The 19,147-nt window shown below is 16.1% G+C and overlaps 2 protein-coding genes and 1 non-coding gene across 3 annotated transcripts; 2 read left to right on the top strand and 1 right to left on the bottom strand.

Annotated features, from left to right (window-relative positions):
• The first annotated feature begins 13,569 nt into the window (after positions 1–13,569).
• PGAL8A_00053500 lies at positions 13,570–13,643 on the top strand. Its single transcript has one exon. It is a non-coding gene; the product is annotated as a tRNA-Asn (tRNA).
• A 1,617-nt stretch (positions 13,644–15,260) lies between these two features.
• PGAL8A_00053600 (regulator of chromosome condensation, putative) lies at positions 15,261–16,970 on the bottom strand (the record flags this gene model as incomplete). Its single annotated transcript, XM_028674558.1, has 1 exon — positions 15,261–16,970. One exon carries the CDS (start codon positions 16,968–16,970, stop codon positions 15,261–15,263), a length of 1,710 nt encoding a protein of 569 aa, XP_028530898.1.
• A 786-nt stretch (positions 16,971–17,756) lies between these two features.
• On the top strand, positions 17,757–18,941 carry PGAL8A_00053700 (conserved Plasmodium protein, unknown function; the record flags this gene model as incomplete). Its single annotated transcript, XM_028674559.1, has 1 exon — positions 17,757–18,941. One exon carries the CDS (start codon positions 17,757–17,759, stop codon positions 18,939–18,941), a length of 1,185 nt encoding a protein of 394 aa, XP_028530899.1.
• Positions 18,942–19,147: the final 206 nt, after the last annotated feature.

Consider the following 19,147-nt stretch of genomic DNA (forward strand, 5'->3'; position numbering starts at 1 on the left):
AGATTATAACTGTTATAATGAGCCGTTCGCAGTTTCTATATAATAAATATATATATACTTTCACTTGCATGGCTTAATCTTTTAGACAAGCATATGACTACTGGCAAGATCAACCAGGTTACTAATTATATTATTAAATTAATATTTAATCTGTATAATAATGGAAAATAATAATAAAGTATTATTATTTTCTCTAATTATAAAGTAAGTATTAATTATAATATATTTACTTATTTATTATTTTATTAACATTATTGTTAATTTGCTGTTGATGTTTTATTATATTACTTCTTTGAACATAAAATTATTTTTATATACAATTATAATTTTATGAAAAAAAAAAGCATATCCAATTAAATGTAAAATTAAAAGAATTAAATTTTATTAATTGTGATACATTGTTTTATTTACATAAGAAATTAATAGAACATAATTAAACAGAATATCTTTAATGCATTTATGTTTTTACATTATATATATATAAATATAAATGAAAACTGTTTTAAGTAATTCGTAAAACTTCATCCATTTTGAAAAGAATTAAATGTAAAATTAAAAAAGAATTTAATTTTATTAACTGTGACACATTATTTTATATATATGACAAATTTACAGAATACATTTGAGCAGATTATCTTTAATATATTTATGTTTTCACATTACATATATATAAATATATATGAAAACTGTTTTAAGTAATTCGTAAAACTTCATCCATTTTGAAAAGAAAAAATTTTAATGAAATGGTTTATTAAAAATATTCCTATTTAATATATAAAAAAGCTTCAAAATTCAGAAATTATATATAAAAATTTATTAATAAATTGATTATATTTAATATTCATTTGTATTAAGACCAATCCCAACATGAAAGTAATTTACTCGTTAAGAATACCTATTCATTTGTGTTAAGTATATTTATATTTGAGTAATATTTTTATATTTTAAATTAATATATGATAAAAAATTATTTTATTGAATTATTTTCCTTTACGCATGCAAATGATTCAAAAGAACAAAGCTTTATTATCGCTGGAGTACAATTTATGATATCATTTAAAAATTAAGCACATTAAAAAAATATTGACGGAAAAAAATTATTAAATATATTTCTAATGTAAATTTATATAAGTCATATCTGTTTGAAAAATATTAACAAAGATGTACATATGTTTTGTTTTACATTTAAATGCTTAATAAAAAAAAAAAAAAAAAAAATTCTCTTTAAGAGCCAGAGAAAATTTTTTTTATTTTAAATGAAGTTAATATACATTGTAAAAAATAATTTAATATTAAAGCTTCTTTTCTCTTATATTTTTTATAAAAACTACATGATACAAATTTTTTTTTTATCATATAAAATTATGATATATCTTAAAATTCCAACTTTCTACTTTATGAATTTATTTCTGCAATAATTTATTTTTTCATGTAAATTCAATTAATACATCATAAATGTCATTTAATTTTTTACAAATTTAATTATAATGTTCATTGTTATTTTAAAATATATATGAAAATTTTTTAATTTAATTCCTTTTTTTTTTATTTTTTTTATTTTTTTGAAATTATAAGTTTTTTTTCAGCGCGTAAGAGTTATTTATAGGTTACATAATTATAAATTTTGAAATTTTATGTTTTAATGAGCAAAAAAATTCTATTTATAAATTTAAAGAATGAAATTTTTGTAAATTATTTTACATATGTTCCATTTATATATCAACATTTAAATATTAAATAGATTCAATTAATTTCTTATAATTTTTCTTTATTGAAATTATTTATTTCATATATTATCATTTATCTTAACCACTGTCTGCAATATAACTTTGCAAATTATTTACAAGAACAAATTTTTCCATCTTTATATAGTTTCAAATATCATCATTCTTCATATATACATAGTTTTTGCTACCATTTTTTGTATTTGTAACTTTTTTTTTATATTTCTTACCATATGTATTATTTTTTTTTTTTATGAATTTCTTTGTACTCCTTTTTTTTTTTTTTTTCATATTCCTTTATTATTACAATATCTATTATGAAGATGAAGAATTTAATAAATCATTTATTTTTATTTTATAAATATTTTCTTATCGTGAACATCTATAATTATATATGCACATTCATGTTATTAATTTTTTATAGTTAATTTAAATTATTTAAAATATTGCAATCATTAAATTTTCTGAAGTTATTTCTTAAATAAATATAAAAATCTCCATTCAGATCCTTATTTTTTTATCTATTTATAATATTACCTTTCTCTACTATGTTAAATATGTAAATAATACTTAGACCAACTATTACTATATTAATACTTTTCCTCCTCATTATTAAATAATTAATTATTTACATAATATCAATTTATTTATTTAGATTAATACATTATAAAAATGTAAGATATCTATATATTCTGTTTATATTCTTTTAGTAAATATATACTTCAAATACAAAAAAAAAAAAAAAAAAAAAGTTTAATGTTATTAATTATTTAGAGGTAATTAACATACAAATATTTTAGTTCTGGAAATTTAAAATTTATATAACTTTTTAAAATTTTAATGTCTATTTGAAGCCATTAGGTTTGTTTAATGACCTTTTAAAATCAATAGAGAAATTCTAATGTGAACATTTATAGAAAAAAACATTTTTAATAATCCTTTTAACTATTATAAATATCTCTTTTATTTCCTTTAATATCTTTAAAATTATATAAGGTATTTTTCCTTCTCTATTTTTTTAATTTTCACCTTATATAAGATATATTACCCTTCTGAATAATTTTAACTTATATTTGCATATTTTTATAAAGAGGAAATTATTTCTTAAAATGTATTAAACATTTATAAATACAAGGTTTTTCATTATAAACACTATCTTTAATTTAAGTTGCAATTTCTGGTAAAATTCGGAATATATTTAGTTATAAAGAATAAAATATTTAAGTATTTCTTTTAGAAAGCTAGAAAAATGATTCTAACGATATGAAATTTCCCATTTATATCTAAAAAGCATATTATAAAAACTTTCTGAAATGAAAAAATGAGGTCTTCATATAAATATTTCAATTTCTCTACTGCAGTATGATATTAAATTTCATAGACAATATATCCTAAATATTCTTATAGTTTTTAAAATATCTTTTTGTAACTTTACCACTAGAAAAAATAATTTTTCCCATTTCACTTACAATATGAAACTGTAATTTTTTAGAATCAAAAAGATTTGTTACTTCATATTTTCATTTATTTCCTAAATATCATTATTATGCTTTTTATATATTTCATATTATAGATAATAAATATATAAATTAACTAATTTTAATTATGCTTCAATTTATAGTTTTTGTATAATATGTCATACAAATTATAATGCATAAAAACACAGGGAAAAGGTTTGTTTACTAAATTATTCTTAAGTTATACTTTATTATAAAAATTCTTATTATATATAAGCTAATTAATCATAATTATTTTCAAATATAAAAACTAATTATTATTTTAAATCGCCATAATTTTATTATCTGATATAACAAATAATGATGGATATGAGAATTAAAAATGTAAAAAAAATTTGAAGTTATTGAAATATAATTATATCAGAAAAATTAAAAGTTGAAAAAAAAATTTAAGTAAATTTATATATTTGTTTATATTTTATGTTATATATAAATTTTTTAAATTTTGTCGAAAAATGATAAATAAAAATATAATTAGGAATATTAAACAAGTATTTTTCAGAGTTTTTAAGTCCATTTTTAAAAGAATAAATTAAAAGAAGAATATGTTAATGAATAGGAAAAATTCACGTGGAATATGTAATGAAGAGTTATGTGTTAATTTACACTCCCATATAAATATTTTTATAATATTTATGTGTTTATTTTAACCAAATTATTACATGTTTATTTATTTACTTAATATAAATCTTCCCTTTTCTTATCAAGTGCCAGTAAAAAAATCAGTATTTTTTCGAAAATAAATATTTAAAGAAATAATATTTTTTCAAAAATAAACAATTAAAGAAATAATATTTTTTCAAAAATAAATATTTAAAGAAATAATATTTTTTCAAAAATAAATAATTAAAGAAATAATATTTTTTCAAAAATAAATATTTAAGAAATAATATATGTATATTCGGCTAAATATATTTTTTATCAAAACTTTAAAGTTTTTTTTTAAAAAAAAAAAAAAAAAAAATGGTTTGTGCCGACTCACCCCGTAGGCCCAGCAGAAAATTATCCGAAGGGGTAGGTATGCAAAGCTTGAATCCCGGAGTTGAACCCAAGACTTTACATACCCTCGGCGTCACATATGACCACCGAAGCATGAGATCAGCAATTAATTTTCTTTTTTTTTTACGCGTAATTCAATTTTTCTTTTAAAAAAAATTTTTGTTAAATATTTGCGCAATTATTAAAATTGTTGAAATAAAAATATAAAAAAAAAATTAACATAAATGATTATTTTTTTTATTTCATGAATTTATATATGTATATAAATTACGTTTCATTAAAAAAAATATTATTTATTTTTTTTAAGAAAAATTACCTTTCTTTAACAAAAAAAATTATATATTATCTCTTTCAAAACCTTTTTATAAAAGGATAACTGTATAATGAATTAAAATACAAGAATAAAAATTTCTTATTTTATATTTCTTAATATTTTTCTTAAGATCCAAAAGATGGTTTATGTCCCTTTTATTAGTTTATATAAAAGTGATAAAAAAAAATCGTTTTAATTTAGAAAATACTCATAAAAGTCTCTATTATATTACATTTGAAAAAAAAGAAAAATTTCTTTAATTTTTTTAATACACACTTTTGAAACTAAATAAATGTTGTGATAAAATGGATGTTCTATTTTAGAAAGAAAAATTTTAATTATTTTATTTATGTATGAATTTATTAAAATATTATATCCAAAATATACTGTTTCAGTAATTCTTCATATATCATGAGTATCAGTGAATTTTAGAAAAAGTATATTTCCATATACCTTAATATTAAATCACGCATAATTTTCCATTATTTCTAAATATAAAACTCATAAAATTAGTTTTTTTTTTATAATTTTATAAAAAATAAAAATATATAATTAAGATTATATCATCGAAAAATTAAAAAAAAACTTATTTATTTACAAATTTAAAAAAATCTAGATAATAAATAATTACATTTTTGACTATTTATGTGGAAGTAAATGTAAAAATTTTTTTTTTTTTTATTATTTATATTTTTAATAAAATTTGTTATTTTAAAAGAAATATAATTATAGTACTTATCTATTTGTTTATATTATTTATGGTTTTAAATCTTATATGATTTATTTATTATTATATTTTATGAGTTTGCCAACATATATCATTTTCATTTTATTTCTTTTTTTTTATTTGTAATTTATATTATTTTTAATTTTTATTATAGTAATTATAAGTTTTGTGTTTATCTCATTTTTCTAATTCTATATCTATATAAAATGATAAAATATATTTTAATAAAATTAACAAAAAACAAAACATTTTAACTGGTACAACAAGCATACAAAACAAGAAATATATTTACAAAAAAATATTGTGAGAAATGATTAAACGTTTTTTTTTACTTAATTATTTAATAAATAATTAATTATAAAATATTTTTTCTTTCTTTCTTTTTTTTCTTTTATAGAATTTTAACTTACTAGACTTAAATAATCGTAATTACTACATTAAATTTATTAAAGATTTACATTATTTTTTTAAAATAATAATTAGTTCATTAAAAAATATAGAATTTTTTACTTAAATAATTTAATGTTAAACTATAATCCTTAATTCAACAAATTAAATTTAAAATTTTATTTCTAGATTATAAACTATGAATATTAATTTTTATTTTTGTCTCCCTATGTCTACTTTTTAATAAAATTACAGATTTTTTTTGATTAAATTTTCCATGTATTAAAAAACTTTTAGGTTATTAATAATGTTTCTTCCGTACAAAGTAATATTTTTCTTTGAAATATATAAGAAAAATTTATCTATATAATTACTTTTTTGTAACCTAACTAATTTTTAAAAAAATGGTTTAAAATCTATATAAAAAAAAAAAGAAATAAAAAATAATAATTTATATTTTTTGTGTTAATAAAAAAAAAAAAAATAAAATAAAGTTTATCCTAATTTTTCAAAAGATAAATTAAAATTAGAAAGATATATTTCCTATGGAAAGTATTATAAATCTTATATTTGAAGTATAAAAAACTTAATATACATTCATATTTAAAAAAATTATAGAATTAAAACTATACATGACATTTTGAAGTGATCCTAAAATCTATAGAATAATGTACCTATCTATGTTTATTCGTTTTGTTAAGTTTTCTTTATATTTTTTTTTTATCTAATTTATAAAAAAGTTTTAAATAACATTAAATATGTAAAGTGCTTAATTTATCCATTAAGGTAATTATTAATTTAGAAAATTACTAGAAACAGCTTTTTATAATATTTTAAACAATATCAAGTTAGATATATAATATCCCCAATTAGTATAGTTCAATTATTAATGTAAGAAGTTTATATCCTAATATAAGTGACAGTAAATCTCCAAAAGTCTAAACATTAATAAAAAGTATCTATTTTTTTTTTTGTCAAACAGCCTTTCATTTCTATGTATATATATTCATAAGGAAAACATTATGATATAATGATTTAAAAAAAAAAATTTTTTTTAAAATAAATCTTCAAATTTTATATGTTTTTTATATGAAAACAAGATTTTATTCTTTTTTTTATATGATAAATTTCAACTACAGTTTAGCATATTTTCTAAATTTTCTTTTATTTTAAAAAACAACTAATATTACATATGTTTATAAATTTAAATACATTTCAAATAATATTTTTATAGAATTAGATATATTTTAAAATGATAAATTAAATAAAAAGATGCCCATCCTCATTAAATTCACTTTTTCAATTATTTTTTTACTTAAATAAAACATTCAATATAAAAAAAAAAAAAAAAAAAAAAAGGCTGAAATAATAAAATACAAATAATAAGTATTGAAGAAGTTCTAATTAAAGTAGCCTAAAAAAACAGTGTAATAAAAATTAAAAGAATTTTTTAAAGTAAATAAGCAGATTACGTAATTTTATTATAAAAATATATTATTTTAAAAGGTAGAAATTTATGATTTCTTCTCTTTATATTAATTTTCATATTTCATATTTATGGTGTAAGAATATTATTTAGCTTAATAACCCTATGTCATATAAAATATTCTCATCATTATATTTGTGAACACAAATATGTACCTCCTTTATTTTCAACACTTATATAATTTTACCATCGTACCACTAATTAATAACTTACTAATTTTTATTATTAAATTTATTAAATAAAAATTAATATAAATAAAATTTTAATTTATTAAATTATCCAAAGAAAAATAGATTTATATTCATTATCTTCAATATCATTTATATATTTTACGAAATAAATTGAACTAATACATTTTTATTAGGAAATAACTCTTTTTCTTTGTCTTTTTTTTATATTTATATTTTTTTATTTCAGCTATTATTAATTCAGAAAATTTCAACAATCAAAAATCTTCAGTAATAATTTATAATATTAACTGGGGACTCTACAAAATTACCATATTTTCATATAATAGACTTAAATCTATCTACATATAAATTATAATTTAATAATATATTTTTCAATTAACTGGATAAAATATAAATAAATATATAAAAAAAATAAAATAATAAAGTAAAATTTGATTTATTAGCAATCGTTATAATAAAATATTATTTATCATATATATTGTAGTGCTATTATTTCTATTATTATTACTAAATCCATTTAAAAATATTAATTCTGTTCAAATAAAATGATTTTAATTAGTTTGTTCTATTGCACATATTACTGGTAATTTACTTCACTTATAATTCTTATTAAATAATATATCCTTTTTTTTTCTTTTTTTTTTTTTTTTCAAAATAATATAATTTTCTTAATTTTTTAATTAAAACTACCAATTTTTTTTTATCGTTTACCGCAAACTAAAATTTATCTATTACACCAAATATTTATTTTTAATTATTTATATTTTTTATAATTAATTACATAATTTGTTTAAGTTGATTTTTTTTTTTATTAGAAATTTTATTTTTTCTATAAATATTATGAAAAAAAATAACATAATTTTCATTTTAAATGCAAAGAGATTCAATCTTAAGAATTCAACTCATTTCTGAAATTTTTTCTTCCCTTTTTTTTCCTCTACAGTCTTTATTTAAATATAAATGCCATTATATCTATTTAAGAATAAAAATAATTACATTAGCATCATTGTAATTAATTAATATTAAAAAGTGATTAACATGATGAATATTTTTTTTTTTTTTTACTTTTTTTTATGTAAATGATATCATTCAATTATAATTGTCACTATTAAATTTCTCTAAAAATATTCAACATACATAAATGCATACACATTTAATAGACTTCTTTTATTCTAAATGCTTTAACTTCTAAAGTTCATAAAAAAATTTAATTTTATCATAAATAGTTGTACAAAAAAAAAAAAAATTAAAAAAAAATATAATAAAATAAAGATTATTTAATTAATAATAAAAAATTTAATAAAATAAAGATTATTTAATTAATAATAAAAAATTTTAATAAAAAAAATGATTAATTATAATATTATAATGATTTTTATCTCTAAATTTTTAAGTTTTTATAATTACATTCTCTACCTAATACAATGGATAAAATCAATAACCAACTTAATGCAAAGAACTTCTACTAATATTCTTAATATTGTGTTAGCTTTTTTGTATTTCCTTTTACTCTTTCTTTCTATATCTAATTTATTTAGGTTTATCAAAATATTATGGAGTAACTTTTTTTGTGTTTTGTTGTTTAAACTACCCAAGTTTCCTTCGTAATATTTTTTCAGTAAAACTAAAAAAAAAATTAAAATAAAATATAGTAGTATATAAATATACTTTTATATACAATAAAATTGAACAAGTCATAAAATATTTCTTATATTTAATACTAAAACAAAATATAAAAATATATTTTTTGATATATTATTTAATAAATTATTTCTAAACATATATATATATATATATATATATATATAACTCTAATAAAAAACTTATATTTTATTTTATAAAATTAACACCATGTGAGGGTATATTATAGTAGGTTTCTCCTTTTATCCCAAATAAAAAGAAGAATAAAAATGTTATTAAAACAAAAATATATTTCATGGTATAATGTTAATAATGTAAAGGATATAAAGTTAATGTGTTTCTAATAGAAAGGAATTAATAAAAAATAAAAAAAATTATATATCTCGTTTCTATATTTTCATATTTATTTTTTTTATAAAATATGCTTTTATATTAAATTTTAAAAAGAATTGCCATAAAATAATCATAAATCATTTTATTAAAAAATATTAATAAAAAATTTTATTTTTTTATTAAGTTATATATATAGAAGAATATACTAAATTTTTAAAATTTTGATTATATTCTAAAAGTAAATTTCTTTTTAAAATTGATCAAATGTAATAATTTATATTTTCTAGAATTAGCATGTAGTTTATTATTTTTTCATAATTCCTTTTAATATTTATTTTTTATTATTCTATAAAAATTAAATTTAATATTTTAAAATTAAACTTCTCTATTGGATAAAAAAGGAAAAAGTTTGTTTATTCAGTTTTTTTTTTTTTTTATAAATGAATGATATTTTAAAATAAAGAAATATACATACTTACATAAATATAAAGGAATCTACGTTAAATTTAATTATGACTTTCTGTTCGTATGAATATGAAAATATATTGCATAATTATAAATCTTAATTCATATGTAGATAAAATTTTAAATATCTATTTTCACATGAGCATAATTTAAAACATAATAAATTAAAATAATATTATATTAAACTTTATTGATGTTTTAATTCTTTAGTAATACATATGAAAAAAAAAAAAAGTATATAAAAACCTTTATCAAAAAAAACATCTGGAGAAAACAGATTAAATAGATTAAAGATAAAATGAAAAATAAAATGCTTTTAAAGCACCTTTTATTTTTACTAAAATGTAAAAGACTTTAGATCCTCTATAATTATCAGCCAACTACTGCACTCTCTACAATTATATATAAATTGAAATAAAATCTTATATAGGGTAATTATAATATTTTTGTAATTTTGATAACATTTTTTATTTCTTAAATTTTAAGTTATTTATGTAAAATTATATGGAATAAATTTCCTAATTAGTTTATGCTTTTTAAAACTAAAATAATAACAAATTACTTTTTTATATATCTTTGAACAAAATAATAGAAAGCAGTGAAAAAACACTTATTTGTAATTTGATAAAATAATAATAGTTATATAAATAAATTCCATATAAATCAAAAAGAACTTACAATAATTTTCATTAAGATATAATAAATTAGTTCAAAGAGAAAATAATATAATATATATATATAACAGTATATTTTTTTGTAATAACATAGATATACACTTTTTTTTAAATCCCGTATTTTTGAAATTATAATCCATAAGTTATGCATTTTTGATTGATATATTTGAATTCATACAACTTTTTACATCTTTCTTTTCATTTAAAAAAAGTAAATAAAAACACAAAAAAAATTATTACTTATAAAATTGTCACAATATACATAATGCTATAACAAAAGTTTTTTTTTTTTTTTTTTTTGCTGCCATATTAAACTTCCATATGCATATTAAAAAATAGCAAAAGGTTTAATTTTATATCTTTAGTTTTTTTTTTTTTTTTTTTTTTTTAATCTTAAATATTAAAGACAACAATATTTAAAAATAAATACACTTAAAAATAATAAAATAAAACAACTATTTATTTACGAGTGTAAAATGGTAATCATGAAATATATATTTTCATTAATTTTTTAAAAAATAATACATTAAAATTAATTAAATTTGAAATAAATTACTTGTAATTATTAGAAGAATAAAACTTTATATCGAAAAATTTATTATTTAATATATATATAAATGCACAAAAACAAGTTGTAAAATTTAATTATTTACTATAAAAATAAATAAAAGTTATCACAATATTTTATTTTTTCCATTTAAATTATTGTAATTTAAAAAAATTGGCAATAAATTAATAGATGAAAAATGTATATATATATTATCTTGTTTATATCTTCACATATATATTGTTTACAGTATTGTTAAAAAAATACATGATGATAAAGAAAAAAATTTGAAATTTCATATTGAAACCAGTTTTATTATATTTATTTCAAATTTGAAAAAAGGAATTTTATGAATTGTTAAATTTATTATTCTAAAAAATATATTAAGAGTTCATATATATGAAAAAAATAAAAATAATAAAGAAAATTAAAACAAATAATATTCTTTCATAAATAGTTAAAAATATTATCACATTAATATAAGAAGATAAGTAGCAAACATTATAACACTTAACAAAATAAAATTATATTTGAATTTTTTATATTTTCATTACTTCATTTTTAAAAGTAATTTAATCATCAATTAAAGAAAAATAGTGCTTCATAATTATTATATTTAAAAATAAAATTCCATAAAAATTATATAAGTTATTAAAGGACATTTTCTTTGTTCATATGTTCCTTTGTAACGTGTTTTATTAATAATAAAACAAACACTTTTTTTATAATACTTTTTATTCTATAAAGGAATTTATCTTTTGAATTTGTTCTAAATAACAAGCAGTGTATTCACTTAGACCTTTATATATGTAAATTACTCATGCTTTATTTTATTTTTTATGTATTTAATTAGTTAAGTAGATACATATAATTTACAAAAGTATATATATATATATATATATATGAATTAGTTTTTGTTGTTTTTAGAATTTTTTACAGATATTGTCTAAAAATTGAAAACATAAAAAAAAAATAGAATATAACTTTAAATAGAAAAATATGTGTTTAATAATTATCTATTACATAATTCTATAATAATAGTTTTTTGATAAAAAAATGCACAAATTTTTCTTTATATAATACATTACTTATGTAGCATAGAAGCTTTTTTGAAAAATTTTAAATAATTTCAAAATTATTATAAAATAACATTATATTTTCAACTTAAATGTGAAGAACTTACAAATTTTATAAGAAATAATTATGATATGTAAATTCAACATAAAATATTACCAAATAGTTATTTAAAGATTAAGTTATTATTTTTATCATAGTTAGACTTAAACTTTTTATATTAATGGTGTATTGTTTCAATTATTAAAATATTTACTTAGAAAACATTAATTTGGGATATATTTTATTTATACAAAACTTTTTTTTTTTTTATTATTATAATGCAATAAAATGTAAAATTTTCACTTTTAATACTTTCAAATAAAAAAAAAAAAAAAAATTAATATTATTAATATAAAGTAGACATGAATTTCTCTTATAAGAAAAATAAATAAAATTCAAATTTATTTTTCAAATTTTATTTTTTTTTATAAAGACATTTTATTTACTTCAATATATTTTAATGATTACAAAATATTAATATTTTTATAATTCTTTTACATTAAAAAATATCTTTCATTATATAGAATTTTTTCTTTTTTTTTTTTTTTTATAATAAAAATTGTACATTTGAGAACATTATAAATTTAATATTATGCCTAATATGTTATATGAAACTTGGACATACAAAATTTTTACAACAATACAAAATTTTATTAAAATAGCATTTATAAAATCTCAATTTTTTTTTTTTAATTAGGTTTCTGTATATTCTCAAAAATTATTCAAATTCACGCAATTATTTTTTATATTAAATATTTTTAAAGAATATATTTTTAAAAAAATAATTTACAAGTCCTATATTTTCCTTTTATGAAGACAAAATTAATGATTTATAGAAAAATAAATATTTATGTTACACTTTTTTTTTTAAATCTTATAGAAATATAATAAAAAAAATAATAAAAGCATTAAAAAGTATAAAGAAGTATGGTGTTATATTTTAACATATGAATTTTATTTTTCATATTTGTAATCTATATTAGTAAAACATAATATTTAATTATAAAAATTATTGAAAGTATCAATTAAAAATAATTATTTTACTTTTACACTTTTAAAATACTATTATTAATTTAAAAATTCTTTAAATGAGTTTTTCACGTAAAAATAAAATATAGTATTATATTTTTTTTTTTTAAATTATTTTATTGTTTTTAAAGGAATTTTTAATAAATTTCACATTTTATATAAATTGAAGAGAATAAAAATTAAAACTTTTTAATAAGTGTGAAATATTATATTACACATATATTATTTATTGTATGTTAATATATTTTTTTATTTGTATGCACTAATTAATTAAAAAAAAAAAAAAAAAAAAAAAAATGTTTCTATTTAGTTTTTTCAATAATTTTTTTTTTTTGTAAATATTATGCAAAATAATAAAAACATATAAAATATTTTTAAAAAAAAAATTAACTAACCTTTATTTAAAACCATCAGCATTAAGGTTCCGTAGCTCAGTTGGTTAGAGCGTGCGGCTGTTAACCGCAAGGTCGTTGGTTCGATCCCAGCCGGTACCGATCTCTAAATTTTTTTTCGAAATTTTTTTTATAATATCATTTTTCATTATTAATATTTAAAATGTTAAAATAATTTATTAAGATGATAAAATATAAAAATTTCAAGAAATTATATATATACATATATATAGTTATAAAAATTAAAGATAATCTATATTTACTAATAACTATTTATAAGTAGGAATTCTTATAATAAAAGTTCATTTTTTTTTTTCTTTTACTTATAAAACCAAAAAAGAAAAAATAGAATTAGAAATTAATATATAATAATTTATGATTATTATATAAAATATTTAAATGTATACATTTTTTGTAAAATATTTTCAATAAATATAAAAAAATATTCTAAGATGTTAATACACATATAAATAAATTGTTTCTTGAAATGTTAGATTTAATTATCTTTTTTATTTTTATCCAAATGCTTGTTCTGCAAATAATAAAATACAAAAAAATTATATTCTTGTGATTTTATTTAATTTTTTAAACCAAATAACTTAATAACCTTTTTTTAAATAAATTATTATTTGATTTTAATAGATCAAAATTTTAATATAAATTATTAGAATGATTTGTATTAAATATTCTTATTATTCTGTTTATAAATATATTCATAAAATAAAACTTTGAAGTGGAGTTTACTAAGTTTTTTATTCTAATTTTTCATATAAGTAAATTAGAATGGAAAAAATAAATAAATTTCTTTTAATATTAATAGATTGTTCATATATAATAATTAATGAAATAAACTGTAAAAGGATGAAATTTGGATTTTTTCAAGGGTGATATATAATACAATTATTAATGAAATGTGCTATAACAGAAGATAAAAAAAAAATTTTATTTTTAAAATAAGATATAGTTTTATTATAGATATAATATTTTTTTAAAAATTTATAATATTAAAATTAGAAATATTCAAGTATTTAAAACCTAAGAATAAAGAAAAATTTCTTGTAAAATATATTTTCACAAAAATATAAGAACATTTATTAGAATTAGCAACATTTTCTTAAGCTTCTATTAATATCTTCTATTTAAAAAAAAAAAAATTTACAACTGCAAAAATAAAAAAAAAAAGAATATGCCTTAATACAAAGAGGATTTAATTCGATCATGTATTTATAAAAAATATATTATAACAATACAACAATAAAATTTAAACATGAAATATTATTTTATTAAAACTTTTTAAAATACTTTTTTTTTAAAATTTTTTATTAATAAAATGAATGTTCATAACCATTATTTACATGAAATGTAATAAACATAATTATTAGTTTCCAGACAAATTGAGAGAGTATAGAAAAATTTAAAAATATAATATTTTTGAATTTTTTTTTTTTTAAAAATAAAATAGAAAAAAAATTAATATTTATTAAAAATTCTTTTATAAATAAAAGATAAAAATAGCTAAATTAAATATAAATGCATTTATAATAAAAAAAAAAAAAAAAAAAAAAAAAAAAATGAATATTTTAAATTTTATGTGTATAAACAAATAAAAAATTAAAAGTTTATATTAAAGCCATTATATTAAAAAAAAAAAAAATAAAAATTAATAAATAAAAAAAAAGAAAAAAAAAAATGTATGTATAATTTTTAAACAAATTAATTTTATTCATAGTTTTTGTGTGTTATTATGATAGCAGAATTATCATATTTAGCATTAATGTACTTTATATTAAAATTTTTTGGATAATTTTTATCAGAAAAAATACATAGTGGATAATTTATTATACCTTTATTTTTAAATGGTGATATTTGGTAATTATTATTGTATCCCCAACCATAAAGTTTATTATTTAAATTTAATAAACAGTGCCTATTCCCACAAGAAAAATCTTTTATCTCGTTATTAGGCAATTTTACAGTAGATAAAGTTTGCTGATGTTTTCCCAAATGTCTTCCACATTGAAAATAAATATTATCTCCAAAACAGAATAATTGCTTTCCGAATTTATCATTTGAATAAATCATAGAAAAATTTGCACCTGCATTAATTTTATATACATCATTAATAATTTCAGTGTCATTAATTTTTTTTAGAATCATCTGTGGAATACTTTGTATGTGTCTATCATAAAAAGAATAATTAGCTAAATTTTTTGTTAATGACGAATAACCAAATTTTATTTGATCCTTCCATTTCGTTCCTGTTAAGGAATTTTTATTTGTTCTACTTTCTCCTAATCCTAACTGTATTTTGCTATCATCACCAAAGCTATATATATTATTTTTGTTATCTAAACATAGAGTATGATTTATACCACAAGAGACATCAATAATCTTTGTTTTTTCTTTAAATTGTACTTTATTAATATATACGTAATTATTTAAATCATTTAAATTTTCTTCATTGTTGTTTATAGTAAAATTACTAAAATTCCTTTTTTCCTTATCACTTTCATTAATAACCATAAAATTAACTTCATTATTTTTATCAGAGATATTCTTTTCTTTGTGTTCTTCTAAATTATTATATGTTCTAACTAATTCTAAATTAGTTTTATTTGAATTACTATTTGTGTTGTTATTTTTTTCTTCTACCTTATTATGATAATCTACACTGTATTTCTCATTATTTATTTCGGAACGATTATTTTCCTTCTTGACAGAATAATCATTTTCTATAATGTTTCTATGAGTATTATCTAGTGTGTTTAATGAATTGGAGAAATTATTTAAAAAATCAAAATTATAATTTAAATTTAAATTATTTTTCAAAGATGGCTCCTTTGCACATTGCCCATAAAAATTATTACCTGAACAAAAAATATTTCCTTTGTTTGTAACAAAAGCTAAATGAAACTTATTTACACTTAATTTTATTATTCTTTCACTTCGAAAAAAAAAACTATCTTTACATTTATAGAAATTTTCTATTATAAATTTTCCAGTTCTTAAACAATTTTCATAGTTTCGTATAATTTTTAATTCACCTTTTTTACTCATTAAATATATATCATTATTTGAAAACTGAATATCAGAAATAATCTCCTTTATGTTTAATTTTACAGGATTAATATAAATTATATCATTATTTTCTTTATTTTCATAGGATCCCCATATATATATATCATCATTTTCAGTTATACAACTACCTATACAATTACCAAATGTTATTTTCTTTACTTTTATTTGATTTTTTTCAAAAAACGTTGCCTCCCCATTCTCTTTAATATCTTTAATTAAAGAACGTTTATCTCCAAACAAAAATACCTTTTCAATTTGCTTATCTTCACAAAAAAATATTTTATTTTTTCTTTTAATTAAGTAATAGCTATTTAAACCAATTACAAAAAATCTAAGAAAACGCGTATACATTATTATGTTGTGTATAAAGTTTACGCATTTTTTTGCATATATAATTTTCTGTGCATACTTTTTCTTTTTATCTCTATTTATTAAGTAGTTTATATATAATAAAAAATCAAAAAAAAAAAAGAGTAATTTTTTATTTAAAAGTAAGATAACTTAATAAATATTTATTAATATATATTTCAACAAATTTTTTTTTTTTTTTTTTTTTTTTTTTTTTTTGTAGTAAAAAAATTAAAAATATTAATTTTTCATTTACTTTATTTTCCATAAAATAATATAAATTTTATTTTAAAAATTTTTTAAAATATATTTTTGTAAAATTTTTCTTAAAATATAAATTTATATATATAATTATAATTTGTATTTGTTTGCTATTATTTCATTTATAGAAAAAAAAAAAAAAAAAATATTTTTTGTAAAAGAAAAAATAAAAACAAATATATTATTAATAGTACTTTCAATTTATATAGTTATTTGAGTATCAACCACACAATTTATATTTTTATAAAGTTAAATAAAAATAAATTAGTATTGTAATTTGAAAATTTATTTTATTTTTAAATAATAATTATCATTTTTAAAAATAAAATAGAATGTTGTAAAATAAAAAAAAACATGACATAAATATTTTATTTTAATGAAATGAATAATTCTAAAATCATAATGGATAATAAAGAATCATAGAAAAATTAATTAAAAATAAAAATAATTTTTGATAAGTTTTTATTTTAATTTTTTTATTTTTTTTTGTATATTTATAATAAGTTATTCTTATTTTTTGAGTTAAAAATGGAGAATATATATAATGATATGGAAGAATATGGAAAAATATGCCAATTATATGAAGAAAAACAACAAAAGAAAGAAAAAAAAAAAAAAAATATAGGAAATTCTAAATTAGATGATATATTAGATGAAGATATATTGTGGATGTATGAAACAAATGAAGAAAAGGAAGTAAAAGAACAAGAGGAATTTTTACTTGGTAAAAAAATTAACATGCAAAAATTATTAGAAGATGAAGAAGAAGAAAAAAAAAAAAATGAAAATGTGAATAATAAAAATAACATTGATCATTTAAACAAACTTAGAGAAGATCCGTTAACTATTATAAAAAAAATTGAGATAAAGAAAAAAAAGATGATTGATGAACAAAAGAGACTATTAGAATTACAAAAGAACAAAGAATTTAATCAAATAAATAATTTACTTAAAAGAAATGAAACATCACATAAAAGTTTTAAGAAAGACGAAGAAATGTTAAAAAGAAAAGATAGGAATGATAAAGAGAATCATAAAAAACATAAAAGAATAGAAAAAAAAGAAAGAGAAGAAAAAAAGGAAAGAAAAAAAGAAAATGAAAAAGAGAGAGAAAGAAAAAGAGAAAATGAAAAAGAGAGAAAAAGAAAAAGAGAAAGTGAAAAAGAGAGAGAAAGAAAAAGAGAAGAAAAAAAAAAAGAAAGGAAAAGTGAAAGCAATAGCGAAATAGAAAAAGAAAGAACAAGAAAAAGAGAAAGACAAAGAGAAAAAGAAAGAGAAAGAGAAAAAGAAAAAAAAAGAGAAAAAGAAAAAGAAAGAGAAAGAGAAAAAGAAAAAAAAAGAGAAAAAGAAAAAGAAAGAGAAAGAGAAAGACAAAAAGAAAAAGAAAGAGAAAGACAAAAAGAAAAAGAAAGAGAAAGACAAAGAGAAAAAGAAAGAGAAAAAGAAAAAGAAAAAAAAAGAAAAAGAGAAAGAGAAAGAGAAAAAATAAGAGAAAAAGTAAAAGAGAGGGAAAAAGAAAGATACAAAAAAAGAGAAAAAGAAAAAAAAAGAGACAGAGAAATAGAAAGTGAAAGAGATAAAGGAGAAGAAAGAGAAGAAAAAGGAAAAAGAGAAATGGAAAAAGAAAAAGAAAAAAGAAAAAAAAAAAAAAGAGAAAATTATAGAGATAAAGAAATAGAGAGAGAAAGAAAAAGACGAAAAGAAAAAGAATAAAAAAATGTAGAGGAAGATCAAAATGAATATATATAGAATAAAAAAAAAGAAAAAGAAAAGAAATAGTACATATATATATATATATATATATATATATATATATATATATATATATATATGTCATAAACAAAAACAAATATATAAAAAATAGTATTAATTTTAAAGAAAAACATATAGATTAAAAAAAGGAATTAAGAACAAAAAAA

The sequence above is a fragment of the Plasmodium gallinaceum genome, assembly GCF_900005855.1.
Source record: "Plasmodium gallinaceum strain 8A genome assembly, contig: PGAL8A_v1_42, whole genome shotgun sequence".
NCBI classification, from domain to species: Eukaryota; Apicomplexa; class Aconoidasida; order Haemosporida; family Plasmodiidae; genus Plasmodium; species Plasmodium gallinaceum.